Source organism: Leptosomus discolor, chromosome 7, assembly GCF_034619465.1.
Source record: "Leptosomus discolor isolate bLepDis1 chromosome 7, bLepDis1.hap2, whole genome shotgun sequence".
In the NCBI taxonomy this organism is placed as follows: domain Eukaryota; kingdom Metazoa; phylum Chordata; class Aves; order Leptosomiformes; family Leptosomidae; genus Leptosomus; species Leptosomus discolor.
Genome location: NC_141397.1, coordinates 31,164,340 through 31,184,282, shown reverse-complemented (window position 1 = coordinate 31,184,282; position 19,943 = coordinate 31,164,340). Strand labels below are relative to the sequence as shown.

At 41.3% G+C, this 19,943-nt stretch overlaps 1 protein-coding gene across 1 annotated transcript in view; it reads right to left on the bottom strand.

Moving 5' to 3' along the window:
* Window positions 1-19,943, bottom strand: part of HECW1 (HECT, C2 and WW domain containing E3 ubiquitin protein ligase 1) — a 174,457-nt gene that overhangs the window by 125,296 nt on the left and 29,218 nt on the right. The window contains exon 3 of the mRNA XM_086467608.1: window positions 1,008-1,102. Coding sequence (XP_086323734.1) covers window positions 1,008-1,102 — 95 coding nt within the window. The remainder of the gene's footprint in view (window positions 1-1,007; window positions 1,103-19,943) is intronic.

The window sequence follows — 19,943 nt, the reverse complement described above, 5'->3', positions numbered from 1 at the left end:
CATGGGAGACTTTTCAGCCTTTTAAGAAATACTAATTTGGGACTTAAAAACCAAAAACAAAACCAAAAAAATCCCAAACAAAGAAATAGACCCTGAACTTTAAAAAGTCAAGCTTCAGTGATGTCCACTGAAACCTACATACACCTACAGGTCAGACAGTTCTTTCCTGAACCCATCTTCCAGATTAAACAACATCTGAACTAGTCCTTTTCTAATGCTGGTTGGACTAAAATTCCTCAGCTCATGCAGATCTCTGCCAAGACAAGCCTGGCAGGCAGTGAAATGTTGTCAGCAAGGCCAGACGAGCTTTGGAGGTCAGCAAGTCTCTCTGCAGGCTTCTAAAAATTGTTTCACTCTCATGGTGATCAAATTTTCTAAAACTAGGCAAGATATATAGCTTTTTAGAGCCATTTGAGCCACAGAGCTTTGCTCAGCTCTAGCAAATCAAAATTGCTGTCAATGAAGCCTGTCTGTCAAAAACAATGTTCAGTCCTTTCATGGATCAGGTTCTGAATGCCCGCTTCTTACTGCTGATGGGAGCGTGCCACAGTGTAGCTGTTCCTGGAACTCAGAGGCACTGCTGTGAAAATGCCCACGCCTTAACTTTGAAAAAAAGCACCTTGAAACAGGAAAATCTTATTCCTTTTCTGGACACTTACTGTATTTACCACCCAAGGATCCCAAATCACCCAAGCCTCACAACACCCAGCAGAGAGAAGATAACTTTACAGAACAGGATATAGCTAGGATGTGGGACTTGCCCCACATTAGAGAGATTATCTGTGACAGATGGAGAGCTCAATCTACACTCTCTTGGCATACATATCCATATCTTAACTGAAAGATATTAATTTCTCTGTACAACAGTGAACTTATATTTGCACTTAAAGAGCAAATATCACATTCAGCTTTTATATGAAGTACACAAAGCAAGCAGGGAAAGCGAGGCATAGCACAGTGACAGCAGGGAACATACGTGGAAAAAACAAAAGGTCGGCATAACTTACGGGAGCTGCGTTGTTTTTCACTGTGACACTGGGAGTTGTGGCTCGTAGCGCCCCGCTCACGCCGTGGTAGTATTTGAAGCAGATCTTTGTTTCAGCTAAAAAAAGAGAATGATTTCAGATCAGAAGAACCGTCAGGGAGAAGCTGCACAACTGGCTGCAGCTCACAAGCACAAGGTTGGCAAGCAGTTTAATTGTGAGGGGTTTGTCCCAGGTTGGTTGGCACAACAGGATACCCCTGCCTTCGATCTTTGCCAGAGTGAAAGTTAGAGTTTGGTTCCTGTGACTAAAAAGAAGAGTTAAAAACCCAGCTCTACAACAGACAGACCTTAGAGTACCTGATCAGCATTCTTTAGCTACTTTACTCTTTAGCTATTTTTAGGAAGAAGAAAAGTAAGGACAGAGAACCCCTCCCTTTTCAGACATAGCAAACACTAGTATGCAGGCAAAGCGAGAAGCTTCCTTAGGACAACAAGATTGCATACTTGCTCCCTGACAGGTTTCACTGAGCCAATTTATTCTGGCCTTGGTCGGGGTGAGGATGTAGATCTACACAGATTAACCTCTCAGACAGTTACTACATTGAAACGTTTTTCAGAAAACAGCATAGTACCACAAGATCTCATCTCAATCTATTCCCATTGATTTCCAAAAATTTTGATTAGGTGAGGAACACAAGCAAGACCATGATTTTGGACTCACAGCATTGCTTTTTGCTACATGCGTTGATATTCAGATAAATACATTAAGTGAGGGAAACCCGTCTCGATAACTGTATCAAGGCACAGTAGTAGTGAAATCAGCTTCTTGTTCAATCACCCCCTTAAGACCCACCTTCCTGTCTGCTGCAAGAAGGAAGGACTCTGCCAGCCAGCTTCTTTGTTGGTCTGTAACTACAAACAGATACAAATTGCTAGTACGCACCATAGCCCCACTCACTCACTTGCCTGGACCTGGTGACTTGCTGAAGCACATCCTGCAGGCAGGAATTTTCATCCATAATAAACTAGGATGTGAACTGGGTTATTATGTGCCTACATACAGGCAGGACAGAGTAGGTATGCACTGTATGTATCTCACAGGTATGTTTGTGGGATCTGAAAAACGCCTATTTAAATAAAAGCAGCATTCACATCTTGCAGTTTTAACTAGATAGTGCAATGGAAATTTTCAGCTGCTCCACAATATACTTGAAGGTGCACCTCATAATCAAGTTTTTCCTTCCTCAGCTGCTGCTGAGGCCCAGGGAAAACACCAACCTTCGCCGGCAGAGCCACAATTCCGCTCACTGTAACTACACCACCTACACAAGAAAATAATAAAGGAATGCCAATGTTATAACCTACCAATTGCATTGCTGTTTTAACATCAGTAACAAAATAAGCAAAATCAGTGCAGCTGGGACAAAATATTATGCAACGTTAAGAGCTGGGACCTTGGCCACAGGTTATGGTGCTGTGATCTACCATTTGGGAGATCCAAAACACAACCATGCAGCGCACCCCATGTGGTCACGAAAAACAGTAGCAATCCTCTAAAATGCAGGCCTGAATTGCTTACCCTGGCACCTGCAGATGCACAAGACAAAATCATTTTAGGAGTGTAAAGCCTTCCCAACTTTCAAATGTGGCTTGGGAAATGAAAACCAAAGCACTTATGTTCCCAAGTAGTTCCAGCGCTTCTGATGTCCAGGTGGCTTCTCAGCACTCCTCCCTGAGGAGACATCAGGGACGCACAGTCCATCGATGAGAAGCACAGTGCCAGCACAGTTAACCTGCCACCGTATTTTCCATCCCCACAGCTCATTCTTCATCAGGCAGCCAGATGCACTTTTCTGCTCGCACGGTGAAAATACACACCTCCCGTTATATGCACAGATGCATTACATGTGTCCCTTTTTCTTCACAGCACTCCATAAGATGCGGAACAGGCTGCAGAGTCCTTCAGCCCTTCCATGAGGGACTTTGTCACCCATTCTGGGGATTAATTCACAACTGTGCCCCAAATGAACTTCTACAAATTCAAGAGAATTACTTGAGGTGTCAGTGCAGCTGAGCAAGCAACCCCATTGTTGCACCTGGGAGCAGCAGTTGTTTTCTTTTGGCAGCAAAAAAGCTGGATGAGCTTGTGGGACTGAAAAATTGCAAGTCCAGATTGAATTTTCACATTGTAATTTTCTCTACAGGACTTTTAACAGCTCAGCAGCTAACTCATTTACTCACTGAGGAGACAGCAAAAGCTGAGGATATCACAATAGCTAAAACATGCAACTCTCAACAATTATTCAAATCTTAATTTTCCTCTCCCCTGGAGATTTTTAGCTACAGTTCACATGGAACATTGAGAGCTAGAATAGAGAGAAACTTTTTTTTTTTTTTGGTAATTTTATTAACTCATGTAGTTAATAAAATACAACTGGAGGTACTAGCCTGTACGACAGTGTTCAAACTCACAGCGGGAAAACGCGCCATAGGTTGACAAGTAGAAAATTAGCTACCACGTACACTGGGAAACTATGATTTAAAAGAATCTATTTAATTAAAAGCAATAGAAAGAAATAACAGAAGGAGGAAAGAATACATCCTTATGTAGGTATTCCAGATATCAGTATTGCTTTCACGGACAAAGGATTACTAAGATGCTTGAATATGTATTTGGAAAGAACATGTAGGTATTGAAGACTCCTCTCAGTTTCACGTAACTACTATTTCTAATTTAATTTTCAATCAAACTGCCCACATACAGATGCAAACTGGTAAGAAGGCAACCCAGCGAGATGCAGATGTCACACCCAATTCAAAACCACGGCAGAGGCATAGACATTCATCAGGCAGTATTTCAGGTGGTGATTAATGAATGGGCAGGGGTTTCATTCAGAGAGCAGATCTGATAGCAAAAAGTCTTATGGGGGCCTTCACAGCTTGAGAAATTGCTTTAGAAACATCAGGGGAACTACATTTTCTTTTTGCTTGATCCTCCCCCTCCTCATTTTTCCCCAGATGATCTTCAGATTGAAAATATTAGGAAAATGGGTATTGTCAATGGATAGATAAAACTTTAACAAGTATAAAGCTTGCAAAAGTACAATACAGTAGCTTTATCTGCAATAAGGCCACTTAGAGCCTAGCTGAGATTTTTTTTGGGCTGAGAGCCATTCTTTCCAAATAACATTGCTGGTGCCATGTTTTTCACTTCAGAGTCTTCTAACATTTTAACCCATCTGAAGATTGCTCTTGTATTCCTGAATCACCTCTGAGACATTTCAAAAACAGATGCAGACACTCACTGGCTTTGTACCACTGCCTCTGCAGATGAACAGAAAGCACTGTAAGTACAGGCAAGGCAGCGATATAAAGTAACCTGAATATTATCCAGCTGGCATTCACACACAATATGTAGCTATAAGGGCTGTTTGCATTGTAGTCTTGTAGAATAGCTTGTTGTGGAATAAAGGAGACTATTTAACTCTGTCCTGCTGCCCTAGCTACATAGGACAGTGCACAGGTCAACCGCAGGTGCTGTCCAGTTAATCCCATTCTAAATAAAAACATGCCACTGTTATTTGCATCTTAGTAAAATTATGAATAGCAGCTCACTGGATCAGATAATGAAATTATGATGTTAAAGTCAGGAAGCAATGAGGTTACATTTCCTTTCAATTAGCGTAAATGGCAGTTAGACTGGTAAATCTTCCAAGAGATGAGATGCCTAAAGATGCTCAGAAATATGTGCGCCCATGACAATTTCCAAACTACTCAGCAATTTTCACACATCAAAAACAAACCAGCATTGTATTCCCTTTACAACAGTCTTGGTATCTCCGTTATACCATGGCTGTGTTACAGCCTTCCACTGCATTGATATAAATAAGACAGTTCCCAGTTGTATGCTCAGACCCACTGCTGTAACCATCACAGACGCAGAAGATACAGCTGCCCGAAAGCACGGTCCCCAAGGCAGGGCACTTGGAGCCAGGCAACAGCAGAGGAGATTGTTTTGCTTTTTGCACCACAGCCCGCAAGCACCTGTGTGGGCCACACAGGAGGGATGTTCCCAGGGAAGGGAGAGGAGTCAGGATGTGGCCCATCCCCAGACACCACAGAGAGCACTTCTCTTTCAGAGGAAGACTCTGAGAAGTTTTGCCAGAGAACAACTCTGCCATAGAGCTTCATCCCTCTCACAAGAAAAAAAATCCAGTCTGCAGCAAATGATTTCTCTATCAAAGCCCTGAGTTGTCTCAGTTACCAAATCAGTTTTGCAAATTAACTGGAAAATGAATTTAACAGCTGAACATTACTCTTCTTGGGAATATTCTATACCACCTCCGCAATCACCCAGCTCTTGAAAACACCCTACCTCCTTACAAAACTGAAGTGAGAGGAGATAAAAATCTAGTAGTGTCTGCTGATGAATTGCAGCTGGAGGTATTGAAGGCTGAAAGCCTCTAAGGGGTGTCCTAGTTTCCATCATTCGCCCATTCTTCTTTCCTGTCAGTGTTATTGCTCCAGCTTATTTGATAGCCTTTCCCTTTAAAAATACTTCCATTCCTACTCATCTTCCTCTTTCCTTTAGAGTTGTCAAAATTGCCCTAAATGTCTTCTCAAAACTTTTATAATCCTCGTTCCTCACTTACTAAGGCTAGTCTGATCTCAGAGGCTTAGCTTTCACTGAAAGGTGGATTTATTCTCTCAAATATAAAAAGCAGCACTGCCAGGATTAAGTGGTTTCCCTTGTTAAACTGAAAAAAACCCCAAAACCCAACCATCCTAATGTATATCTTAAGGAAAGACTAAACTATATTCTTTAGGGGAGGCAGGAAGCATCAGCTGGTGTTCAACAGGAGTGTGAGATACACCTGAGGCACTTCCACAATCTGGTTGTGATTTACTCCCATCATATGTTTTGTTTCAATTAAATAGCTGAGGTCACTAGGCATTAGTTAAGCATTTCTCAGCATTGAACAACCTCTCAGGGAAGTAATGCCAGTCTTAAAACCCGAGTAATTTGTAACCAATTCAATCTATTGCTAAAAGAGCTGTTGCTGCTCTCATGGGCAAACATTGTGCACAAAAATAAGATGTGTCAAAAACCAGTAATGAAAAGGTAGCTGTCTTTGGTAAGTGGGCGGGAACCAAGCGAACCAAATCAGACAGCGAAGCAATTAAGTTATGAGTCAAAGTCTTCCCTAGAGAGGACCCAAAAGTGGAATAAACCAACTGTGCTATAATCAGATCACTACAAGACCATCTTGAAGTAAAGTAGCCACAATGATCTCTGGAAGTGGAGACAGAAGGTGTCAAAATGGAGATAAGAAGTCAATGGAGGGCAGAACTGATTGAATCAATGGGGAAACTGGGAGACACATATGAAGAAAATAGGACAAGGAATTACAGTGGGAAGCCAAAACAGAGAGAGATTAAAGGCAGTTTATATGAGGTGTTGCAGTACTGGAATGGAGTAACAGCACTGATGGTGGGGTCAAGGGAAGGAGAGGACTGAGATTAGAAGAGAATCACTGTGCAGAGAGAGTGGGATGGGGAGAGGGGAGAAAGACTAGGATTGTCTAAATGAGATGAAATGAGAAGAAAGCAGGGGAAAAAAAAGAAAGGCAAGGAAAGTGAGAGAGGGAGAGAGTAAGAAAGTCAAACCTGAAGAAGAAAGAGAAATAAGTGGCCTCTCATCAAGACCTTCAGGAAGCATGGAGCACAATGTATGAGCTGTATCAGCAGCTACCTGTGAAACCTAGCGCACAAACATACCTCCTGCCCACCTCTCACCCTACCCACCCTTCCTCACCTGCCCTGCTGCTGCCTCCAGTGCCCATCTCCTGCTTCTGAATACCACGGGAAGTGCAGAGAGCAGGTACACTGTGCAGCCCAAAGAGTTGAAACCCAGTGCTCCTGCATCAGCATGAACCTTGCCCTAAACATCAACAGTTTTTAGACAAATTTAGGTAGTTTCTCCCAATACTATACCTGCCCTGTCAGCAAAGAATTAAGACACATAAAGAAGATAAAAGGTAACGTTATTCCTGGCAGATCTAATTTGTACTTACAGCATCCATACACGGTACAGTTTATTTCCATCATACATGCAAACAACAGCTCTTATTTCTTATGCTGTATCAGAAAAACCTGCCTGTTCCAGGAAATGCAAAGGTGACACTACAGCTGTCAAGCTGGTCTGCTACTCGGCCACCTATGGACTGTGTATTTCCTTAAGCTGTAAACCACATCTGCTCACAGTCTTTGTTCTGTATCGCAACCGCCTACGGTCTTCTGTAAGGCGTCTCAGTTTTTCAACAACTTAACAGTTTAAAACCAAATGAGGCCCAAACAGATGTGTTCCTTTAATCCCAGTTGCAGAATTTCTTCCAATTTTCTGGTGACTCTTTCCTTGCCCTGCTCTAAAACATGCACAAACCCACGTGAACACACTGTTAGAAGACTTCTTTTGGGAAACTGCGAGATACAAGATTCTAAAATCTCACCTTTTGGATTATTATAATGCTTCCAGGCAAGACAGAAGAAAGTACCTCAAGACAGAATTAAGGCTGACCAGTACATATCAATAATTTCAGGCACAAACCTTTGCAAGGAAACTGTAATAGCTCAAAACCAAGCAGTACAACACCCAGAAAACTGCTAATCAAGACTAACTTTAAGCCAAAAATTCAAACTTGTCAAGATGCAGAAATGCACCGTTAGAACATTCAATTAACTTTAACTCTGCAACAATAAATATTTGTAGTTGTAACTGATATTTGAAGAACAGCTTAGATGATCTTAGTAATTTTATTTCATCGTCAGATGGTATTGTCACAGACTGCTATTGCTTCACAAGGGTTCCACACTCAGGGCTGGAGTTACCTCCTTTACAATAGGAGAGCTGATTATTATAACTTATTTCATCATTGATTCTTTGCTCTGTCATTATTTGTGATCTGCAGATACTTTCTACTATTGACTTTCACTTTATTCCCTTTGCTTGTTAATTTGCTTCAGCAGCTACCTGCCTCCAACCACCACAGGAGTAGTACAGTAAATTAGTACACTAATAACTAACGGCTAGTAACAAATCCTCGTAGTCAGTGGGCCACTCTCTTCCATCCTGCCTTCACTTGTTTGAGCCCTCAGTGTTGCATACTCCATCCTACATTGATTTTGGATCTACCTTTGCATAACCCACCTCTATTACTGCGCTGTTCATACGAAGTGACATGCATCCGCTCACCTGTGACTGCGCTGTCATTAATTATCATTATTCAGAAATTTTTCAAGTGTAGACTCCTAAGCATAAGACAGACAATATCACACCACTTTTGCCTTATGAAAATAAAGGTATCTAGGAGTTTCTATCACAGGAGAGATACAACAAACTGCTATTCAAGAAGAACACATAGATCTAATTTCAGATTGTTGCTTATGTGCTGCCCTCAAAAACTGTTCTATTGGCAAGACTCATTAGTAAAGAATGCTAGCAGCTGGAATGGATGTGTGCTTGCACATTCATTTCCAGCACTTGTATATACTTCTCCATACAGGCAAAACATCCAGCATTGCTGATTACTAAAGTTGCTTGACATTTTTCATTATAAACCTTGTTTTCAGTTGCTTACACATTTTTCAAATATATATATATTTGGAATATAATTTGCATGCTGGATGTCTGCCTCAGATCTTCAGAGATGCATGATAAGAAAATTTCATCTGGAAATTTGTAGCTGTGAGGGGAAGAGAAAACTATGGGGTTTTACCCATTAAAGATTTCTGAAGACTTTTCCTTTTACCCCTCATGTTAATATGGGGCAGAAGTCACTATACTAAGCATGTATCTTTTGCTGTTCCTGTAAAAGTACATTAAAATTCAGCTAACTTATAAGCCTCTCAAAAAAATTCAGTTTGATATGCTCATTTGAGACATCTTTGATTTTACCATCTAAACGCTCAGGAAATCCTATCTGTGCTGAGCATGTTCCAGACCGGCACTAAACCAGACTTTTTCTGCAATACAGATCTAAGCTCTTCCTGGCTGTGCCATGTCTGGGCGCCTCTCCTGGAGGACTGTATCCCTGGGTACCTCCCAGCTGTGCCAAGTAGCATGGTACAGGAGAATACGAATCCCCTGGTGACTTGTCCCTGTTGAAGGAAGAGATTAAGGCAGCTGGGGGGATTAGAAGCATGGGGTGAGGAAACAGAAGCCAGGATAAAAACAGCTAAGATGGTGAAGGAGAAAACCCTGGGATTTCTAGTGGTCATAGGCTTGAGTAGAGAAGGATTTTGGGAGAGCAGGTAGCAGAGCACTGTTTCAGTCTTGCTACGACAGATGAGCACTGCCAGCTGCCTTCATAGTGAGAATGCAACCCACGTACTGGGGGAGTTGTATTCAAGCTCCCAATCAGGTAAACACAGCGAAATGGCAGTGGGATTTATGGTCAGTCTACTGGCTCAGATTCTGTCCAGATGGGCAGGGGTTGGAACGCAGTAAAATCTACAGCTATTCAGTGGCCCTTGTGAAAGTCTAGTTCATCACAGACAAGAGTCTGTACCATCAAAGTGCCCAGTCCGGAGTTTAGATTGACAACTAGGGTCGAGGCAGAGTAGAGCAAAGCAAAGCTTCTGCAGATACCCATCACAGGGAAGGTCAGTGGAAGGTTGCCACTGCCCAGCCAGTAGCTGAAGATGCTAAATGTCTCTAATAAACAGGTGGTTTAGCCCTTATGTAGCTAGGAACAGAACCTGCAGTTTGCACTGGGGCATATTCTCCAACTACTATCCACTTCTTAAAGTTTTATTGTATAACATGAGTAATGGAATTGAAATTTGGTTTGCTTACAGAGCTCACATCCTTGAAAAGAATAATTTCCTCCTAAAATTATCTTCAGAAATGTGGGATTAGGGAAAAAAACAGAAAAAAAAGGACCCAGCCTCACCATTCCTGGCACTGAGTCATCTCTCACCCCATTGAAACCAACAGAATATTTGCTCCATATTCATAAAGACACCCCAGAACAGGCAAGAATTTAATCTATTTATTTACAGTCAAACCCAGCAGTGCTATCTGTCTGCTCTGCGTTTATGGACTATTGTAAAGAAAGAACTGATAAGCACCAACCGGAGTGACTGAGAGTTGGGGACGAGGGGTTGGAACAACTTACCTACCTTTCATCAGGAGAAGAAAAAGCTATTTGCGAGAGACATTTTAGTTATTGCAAACAGCAAATTATAAGGGCTGCACTAAGACTGAGCCTTTAATGAAATCCTGGAGCCTACAGGCGTACGAAGATTTTTATGTAAATCAGCCTAACGATGAGTTTTTCACCATGAGCATTAGCAAGTGAGCAATTTATTTGAGAAAAACTTGCAATCATCAAAGCATTTTTAACTGTGTGATAGCTGAGTCCATAATAACTGGAAACCATGCCTAAAGTTTGCTCTCTGACCCTAAGCACTCATGCACATTGCATGAAAAACAACATTGCAGGCAAATCAAACACATTGTTCATCTATTTATGAGGGAGATGATCTAAAATAACTTCTGAAATGCAACAATTACATCAATTTTAAAATTCTGTCAATTACTTCTTTTTTAAAACTGCCCATCATCTTGGTTACAATGGACTTGACAGTTCTTTATCAAATTTCAACAGTAGAGAAAAAAATCTCTACGCTTCCAGTACACTGGAAATGAGCCTTGTCTCACATGCAGAAAGCCATATGTTTCACTGTATTAGTGGCCCCTTAGCTACATTAGAGTTGCAGACAATATTCAGGGAAATAATTTGAACCAGAGATATAATGCCTGTGTTCTCAGTTACACCAATATATACTAAACCACAACATAAACAGAAAATAAATATATAGAAACACTGACATCCCTGAGCTTTGTTCTGAGTGTCAGCAGAGGCACTGTGAAGGCGACTCAGAGACGACAGAGAAAGGTATAAACCCAAAACTATACCATAGCTCCTCAAAAGAGGAGGGACACGGGGAGCTGGGGACCCCTCTCCTCTCTGTACTGTCATGTACAGCCACCGGACTGTCCCAGATGAAGCAAGCTCTTCTCGACTGCTCCTGTTGCAATATATCCTTTAGGCTCCCGGGTATTATGTCTGCCTCAAGTTAATTGCCTCCTAGAGCAGATGTCTGTGAACCATCAGCTCCTTGCTTTTATCAGGGCAATGGTAGTTTAAAGTCTTAATTAAATACATATGACTGGATTATGCCTTCAGGCACAGCCTTGAGCAAGAGATAATGCATGAACTTCAGAAGCCAAGTGCCTCAAACACAGCCCTCTACATCACAACATGTTTTTTATTCCCCTTGATTTCAAAATATGGGTGGACCAGGCAATGCTTTGGATTTATAGAAGCAGAAAACAACATCAGCCTTATAATCAATGATTAGTGTTTAGGAAGACATAAGACATAACTTTACCTGGTTATGCTCTGTGAAGGGAGGGGACAGCATGAAAAGGGACACCTTTCAACTCCAAACCCAGCCAAGTACTGAAATTAGGGAGGATTCATGTTTTCATTTACATTAGTAGCAGTTTAATTCAAGACACCTGCTACAGCACTTCTTGAGCCAGTCTTTAATCACATGTCTGATAACACAAGCAAATTTCACATTAGAAACAGAATATTCCCTTGAGTGAGTCTTTCTCCACCCCCCACCCCCCCGCCAAGAAAGTTACCTTTGAAGACAGTAGTGCCAAAACCAGCCATCACAGATCTCACCATTCCCCCAGCTCCTCTTACACATTACATCCTTTCTCTTGTTACTTTGCAAACTCTCCCAGTCAGAAGCCCTATTATTCACATTTTCAAGTGCTAAGCTCTCTTCAGTCCCTATAAGAATGCTTTGCAACAACAGTTTCTTTGTGTTTAGCAGCCAGACCATGCAACATTAACTTACAGTGTTCACTCTGATTGGAAGCTATTACAGTCAGTCAAGCGTGTGCCATGCAGTATATAAAGAGCATCTTGCAAAGTCCTTGGGCAACAAGACATGAATATTACCAACTAAAAATCCTTTGCACTTGGAGGTAAAAGAGAAGCCAAGAGCTTAGCGCTATTACTCACAACACCATAATAAGGGCTACTTTTTCTTTTTAATACATTCATCACACTTCAGAATCAGCATGCACACATTCCTTGTTTCTACTGCATATCTAAAGATATTTTTAGCCTAATATTTCCATGACAACGAAGCAAGAAATGGTCAATTTGAGATGATGGCTAAATGAAAATTCAAAATGCTTGTAGAAGCAGCTTCCTAGTGCTCAAATTGTTTCAGTTACCCACTACACTAAGCACATTATTGTTTGTTGCTGCTATTTCTAATCATCAAATTAAAAAATAATCTGGAGTGATTAAGGGAATTATGCATCTTGTTATCATACAACAAAGACTGTTCATTGCTGTCATAGTACAAACACCATAACACAAGTAAAAGAAGGCAGCAAAACACTACTTTAGACTGAAGTAAGAGCTCACAGAGTAGAGTTAGAAGAGATGTTGTGGTACGCTCTTAGGCAACTGGTAATAGATTACAGGTACCAAGAATGCAATGACAAGCATGATAATTCAAACTCTTCGCTTTCCTGACTCTACCACAGAGCAGAACTATTTGCAAACAATTTTGGAAGAGAATCACTTGCAAAATCTGGAAGACCAAGACAAAGGCCAGTACTCCAGGTAGTGCCATTAAAGGCAAGGAAAACGTACAATGGAGCAAGCCAATGAAAGGCATGCACCTCCCCCTACACCTCAGGGTTATTTGGTCTTATTTGCAATGCACCTAAGGAGAAAACACAGTTGCACCTGTGTTTTGGCACTGTAACTACTGAAAGCAAAAGACAGTCACAGCATGGTAACAGTACAGCAGAGATTGAGATCTCTGATACACTGGTTCCCGGATTCATATTACCATCTTACAAACATTTTGTTCCTTTCCACATTACTTTTTTCCTTCTTTGCAGAAATGAAATGAACAGCAGTGAACTATAGATAATTCTATCACTAAATACTTGTTGAATTTTATTTAACACTATTAAATACAAGTGTGAGATGAACAGACTTGCACTGTAATTACCCAATGACCAAAATTCCCCAAAGTCGAGTTCTGAAAAACAGTGTTCTTTGAGGTCTTGTCTTAGTACAAAGACCTACCTGGGTAGCTCTTGTAAGCATTAATTAAACAGAGGAAAAGAGACTTCTGTGTCTTCACAACACAGAGCCGTTCTCTTGTTTACACATTCAAAGCATTTATAATTAATTGGGTTCCCCCACTCAGAACCATAAGCCTTGAATAAAAGTTGCATGCCAGCTATGCTGCCAAGGTACGTTATTTTTCCTCTCCTCTCAGTCTTACAAATGCCTTACTTTACAACAGCAGGGCCTATCTTCCCTCCATTTGCTAAGAAACCAGTGGCAGAGAAAGCATGCCTGTGTCCTTTGGTTCTCGCAGAGCCTGGTGTGCCACACCGCTGGCTGGCGAAGCCCTGTCAGTGTGACACCTTTGCAAACACAGTGCTGCACCTAGGCATAATGGATAAAAAGTTGACCTTGCTCTTTTAAAACACTGCCACCAGAGTTCCTTGCCCATGCACCACTGCTAAGCTCAACAGGGATGGGAGCATGGCATGTGCAGGTTTAGCTAGATTAACTTTCTCCAGTGAGGACTTGTAAAAGACAAATAAACTGAAAGGCCAGGTTACCCAGGGACACACAGGAGATCCCAGAGTTGTGTCCTTGACACACAGCCCCTTTTGTAGGTCTCTTCTCTCTGCAACTGTGTAATCTCTGCAGATCAGAGGATCCCAGACGCTGATAGCCATCGTAAGATGCATAGCAAAGAGAAAAGCTTTTGGTATTCCAGCTTCACACTCTGATCAGTGTTGGGGTTTCTATTCCAATACTAGCTTACATGCTGTCCGACTGCAGCCCGGGCTACAAGTTTCAGTATCACCACTGCTTTACATGATGCTGTACGTATTTGCCACCACCTCCTCCACAAAAAAAAAAAAAAAAAAAAAAAAAAAAAAAGGGAGGAGGAACCACAGCTAGCTTCAGGGAGACAGACTCACACATCAGTGCCTCCACGCCTCCTTTCACACGTGGCACAGAGCCATCCTTCCTCAGAGCTGCTCAGGCTCTGTTTGGCACTAAAGGGAAGGCAGCGCGACCAACTCCTTTTCTAGGAACTGGGATTGTGCTCTAGGTATGTTTTCACGAATTTGCATGCCATTAACAATGCCAACACCTGTCTGTTTCTACCAACAGTATAGGGACTGTGCCCCATAGCAAGGTATATATAAACACAGGCTTCATCCTACAACACTCAGCATGTGAAATTCCTTTTCAGGAAAGCAATTCACAGCCAGTTCTGCCTACAGGGATGATGTCCAGTTGTGTACAACATCTCAAGGGGAGAGAAAGAAGGTGGCCACATCTCGTGAGGGTGGCTCTGGAGGGCTCAGGCTCTGAATCAACTGAGAAAGATTTACATCAGAACAAGAATTGAGGCTGGAGTTCATCAGATTTCAATCTACAACTCTGTGTGATGCTTTCTAAAGAGCAGTAAGAAGGAAAAACCTACTCATTACAAAAAGATTACATTTTTAGCAGGAACCAACTGGACTTCTGATTTTGACTGTAGTTGGATTCACAACCAAATGGGATGTTGGAGCACAGCACTGAGCCTCTCTGCTCTCTGTCACAAAGTTGAGGACAGACCCATCAAACACTGCTGCTCTTCTGAAGCCTGCCCACAAAGTATCTTCTACAGGAAACCTACTGTGAGACTTTCGTGATTCACTTTACAATTTTGGCTGTGGAAGAAGAAAGCAGGTAACTTTGCTGCATTTGGTTGAGCCACTCTACAGTGAGCGATTTTTTACTTTTCGCCTTGAGATGGCCTGTATGTGGCTGCTCACTCATCCAGAAAACTCTTATTCACAAAGGCATTTTAATTAGGTGCCACTGCTACGATGCCTATTGTAAATTCCCCTGGGAATTTATAAGGCAATGCACAAGCTATCAAGAAAAAGATCAAAAGGCTGCTAAGAAAGAAGTACTATACCTGTTACTACTTCTTAACTTAGAGCTCCCTCTGCAATATCCTATTTCGACATTTTTTTTTCCTTTCTAAAATACCAACTTCTGTTTATCATTTATTTGCAATCTAATAATTAGGGAAGAAAATTACTGTAATCACAAAATGAAACATGACTTTTTAAAAACCAGCAATTCCAAAAGTATCTTACTCAATCCTGGTAAAAAGAAGGGGCTACAAATGGGTTACATTAAGTTGAAAGGCAAGGTAAAATATCCTGACTGTAAAAAGACCAGTGAATCTAATGCTGAGAGCATTGGATGAGTATATTTGTTTTCAAGTGCAATAAAAATATGGAACTGTGTGGAAAAATTACTCTGAAACAGATGCTGCATTTGTGCAGGTTAAAAAATGACCATCTTGTAACATATACTGGAATAACAAGGAATGGAAATACCATGTTTAAACAAGCAAATGGACAAAGAATCATAGGCAGCCTAGACAGGATACTGTGGAGTGAGGAAGGTTTATTCTCTAGCAAAACATATCAAGATATACATTGAAAGATTGTAAGAAAAGGTCTTCAAATCATTGTTAGTTCCTATTGATTATAAAACTATACACAGATGACAGTGTATCTGTCACCTGAAGGTGTCTGCCAGGTGGCTGATGAATTCTCTCTGCTTTGCACTCCACTGCAGGAACCCATGATGCAAGCCATAGACATTCGCTTCCTTGGCTGGGGCTGACATTTGCAAGCCTCCAGAGCTTCAAGTCCCGACAGCAGCAACTCCTGGCTTGCTCAAGCCCATCCAAGCTGAAATTCCAGCAGTCACGCACACAGGTGACAGACAGGAAACATTATTATTTTAATATATTTATAGTAAAGGCTAAGGTCTCCAACGACAGCACGCTTAACTCCCTCGGGATTTGCTGCACTGTGAAAAGGAAACTCTAACGCAAACCACCAATAGCCTGAGCATCCCTGTGACAACACACACTGGGATGACCACACAGTCCAGGCTGCAGATAACCTAGCCTATTTTTAAAACACTGTTTTTCAGAAATAAGCTTGCAGAGAACCTAGACAAAATCAAAAGCAGAGGTAAAGAGCATCTGAAAAAAGGAGGTAGTAGTGGAGAAAAGATGATTTGGAAGTAAATTCCCTTTGACACACCTGCACATTTGTAATGTACTATTGTTAATATATAGTTAAGTGTATATATGTTTTTTTCCCTTAATTTACCAGTTATATACATTAAAATATGACACTTAATCCTAATCTTGGCACTTATTCATACCTCCTATAGCCCCAAGCAAGAGATTCTCAACCTTTTACTAACTACCCTATATGCAGCAACACTGAAAAAGGAAAATGCTGTGTATCTTCCTTGCAGTCTGGAAGACACGTTCTATTTGAACCTCTGGCGCTGACCTATTGTAACAGTTTCACTCTTCCCTGACTTAATTTCCTCCTCTAGAAGATGAAGAAAATTATACTTCTAGCAACCCAACCCAAAGGAGAGAGGAATGAGTGTTTGCTAGTCCTTCCATAAACCAGTTTTCATAATAACGGGGTTGTTCTTCAGTCCCAAGAGAAAAAAATTCTCTTCTGCAAAGCAATGCTGATGACAACATTCAGTAGGGGCCCTAACAAAGTGTATTCGAATCTGGGAGCATAGCAACGCAGCAACAGTTAAATTCCCAGCAGGCATATGGTGCAGCTGGTCAATCTGCCTCTGTAGGTAAGGCACTACATGCACGCTTCTCTGCTGACCTGCAGGGATTGGATTGAGCAGGTCATCACGGGATTTAACTCTACTTATTACTTAAGCTGCCATCAGTCAGGTCACACTAAAATTGAAAAGTACATTCCAAATTTCTTTTAATGTATTTCTTTGTTCAGATCTACCCTACACCTATTTTCCCTTAAATCACAGACAGGTCTGCACTTTAAAATTGGGCTGTAACCCTGCTCTCGGTTATAACACTCTCTGTATTGTAAATCCCACCAAGAGAGCACGGCATTCAGACAAGCACTGTATTTGGCACCTTGCCCAGCAACCACAAAGGAAGAAGGAAGGGATGGAAAGTGAGACTGAAAGTTACTGGTCTAACTGGCCGGCTGTAGGTGCCTATAGCCAACACAGAGAGAAAGGACCCTCTGCTATGGAAGGAGAGCTCTTTTGGGATGCAGACGGTCATATACAACTAATGTGATGATAACAATAACAGCTACACAAGCTCTGTCTGTCTTTTCTACCTAATGTACTGCAGATGCATTAACCAAACAGTTCCTTTACATCTTCTGGTGGGGTTTCACCAACGTCAGGAGAGCTCTTCTTACAGAAGTTGTAATAGCCTCTTGAAAGCAATCTCACTTATTGAGATGCTCAAAAACACATCCAGGCCACCTGCCATCCAATCTTCATGATTCTGTAGCCTAAACGTTTTAAAAGGTCATACAAAAGTATTTGCAGGTAATATGTTTTAGTTCACTCACTAGGTCAAAAAAGAATCTATAAAAAAACCTGTGAATGCGGGGGTTTTTTTGCAAGTATCCTTATTAACTATCATCAGTAAACATGTCTTTTTCATCAGCTTTGAGAGCTGAAAAAGAAAGGGCAAACAGAGCCTGAATGAAGTTTTCAGACCACACGAGAGGAACAAGCTGTCCTACTGGTTTTTAAGTTTTTCCAGTTCTAAGAAGAGAGATAATGATTCCAGGACGGGTTTGCAATAGATTGGTTTGTAGGATTTTTTTTTTTCCAACGCAACCTCTGGGAATTTCTAGTCTGAAAATGAAATACTTGAATTGTTACCTGCTGTGAACTGACGTCACCTCACACAACTAATGGATCCACCCTATTTCATGCACACAAACACCCAGCCTCTTGTTTCTCAAATAGAGACCCTTTACTAGCACATATATATTCCAGATCTGAAGTCTCAAATAGGCTCTGAGGACACACAAATTTACCTCCTAGAAAAGATGTGCATTTTTACAATGTCAATTCTGTCTCTCAAAGTAAGCATATCTGCGTGTACACTGTCCATGTGTATAATGCTGTCATGGACATCCAGCTGCTGAGTGCCACACTAAGACTCCAAAAGAGGTAAATGTATTTCCAGTAGTGTTGTTTTTCAGTTTGATGGTTAATTTTTTCACCTCCTTGCTGGGTCCAAGAATATACCTACCATAAAGTGACTGCCATGATCTCGGAGAGGGCTGGCAGATACTACTTTTGAGTCAGCTGCCAGTGTGCAGAAATCTACGTCAGCGTCGACAAGCTGCAGCTTCTGCAATGAAAGTGTTTTGAAGGACTAAGTAACTTTTAGTCCACAGCACAACAAAAACTACTTAGAAGTTTTGTGTTCAGTTTATCCTTTTAAATATTTTCCAACATGTAGCCTATATGCGTCTTCCACACTAGCTGTCAAAAGTCTGATTCATCTCATTAAAGCCAACAAAAAAACTCCCACTGATTTCAGCGGATGGAGACCACACCTACCTCTTCCCATTTTCTTTCCAAAAGAAACCGTCTCCTCAGCTGTTCCTTTCACATCCACATATCACTCAGTCCTGCTGCCCTTCTCCAAAATATTTCTAAAGCTCCTGCAAGCTTTGTTTGAAAACAGCCAGGTAAAGAGAAAAAAATCTGCTAAATGCGCTACCAACTTGATTTATATTCCACAGCACATTGCATGCGTAAATCAGCTAAATCACGTATGCATGTCACAGAAGTATTACATAGAATTTCACTGCATCTTAAATGCAACAAATTTATGCCATTTAGAAATAGATCTGTTAAAGCAAAACCAGAATGTATTTTCCAAACTGCACAAAACCTAAATGGGCTAGATCAGAAGCAGAAACTTTATCTTTGCACTTATTATATATATTTAAAAGGTTTCCACTGAGTCATTTTCTAACAGAAAAAAGCACAATACGAGATTATTAATCCATCGCAGAAGCTCAGCACACTTTGTAGAGAAGCAGTAATTACAGAGGTGCCTGCCAGCAGTGCTACTGTTAAGGCTGTGTCAGGGCGTTCATTATTAACCCAGTTCTTGTGGTTTCACAGCTCAGTCTCAAAACACCCATGTACTGGCCTTAACCCACCGTAGAGAATTTCATCCCAGAAGCAATTTATTTAGTTACTTTTTCTTCTTGTAAAATTACAAAAAGAAAAAGGGAATTATATAAAATTTTCATGCTTTTCTATGAATATATACCAGGGAGAGACTTAGTAATTTTAAAACTGCAAATTCTGACACTCTTGGGGGAAATCCTTATCCTGTTTAAACTAACAGCTATAGTTCTCTTGACTGCAGAAGGGACAGGATTTCAGTCTCTGAGTTCTGGAGAAGTTCAGATGCTGCTGGCCACATAGCTGCTCTGCAAGAGCAAAAGCCTTCTCCCATTTAATTTATGGCCGCCTTAAGCCCGTTCCAGTTGCAACATAACGCAAATTAGCTCAAACCCCACTGAAAAACGTCGGTAGATTATTACACTCGTGCACTGTCACATCTCTCTGTTTTGATCATTGCTAAGTGTTTCTGATACAACTAGGGATGGGAGGTTTTGGAACAGATGTTCTAGAGAACAACTGGAAGCCCCCTCTGGACGGCTGCTCACAGCTCTCAAAAGACACGTCACATAAATCAACAATGGCTTAATCTCTGTGCCTTCCCAGACACGACCACCACCACCAGTGTAGTATATACACACATTGCAGGCCACTAGAGTTGTAAGAGCTCTGCCCTACTACTGACTGAGTACAAGGGGAACTTTACAAACAGTACTCAGACTTTTGTCAGTCTTTTTGGAAAAGGACCATCTTTTGCAGCAAGGCTGAAAGCTGGCATGAGTTTCCAGGAT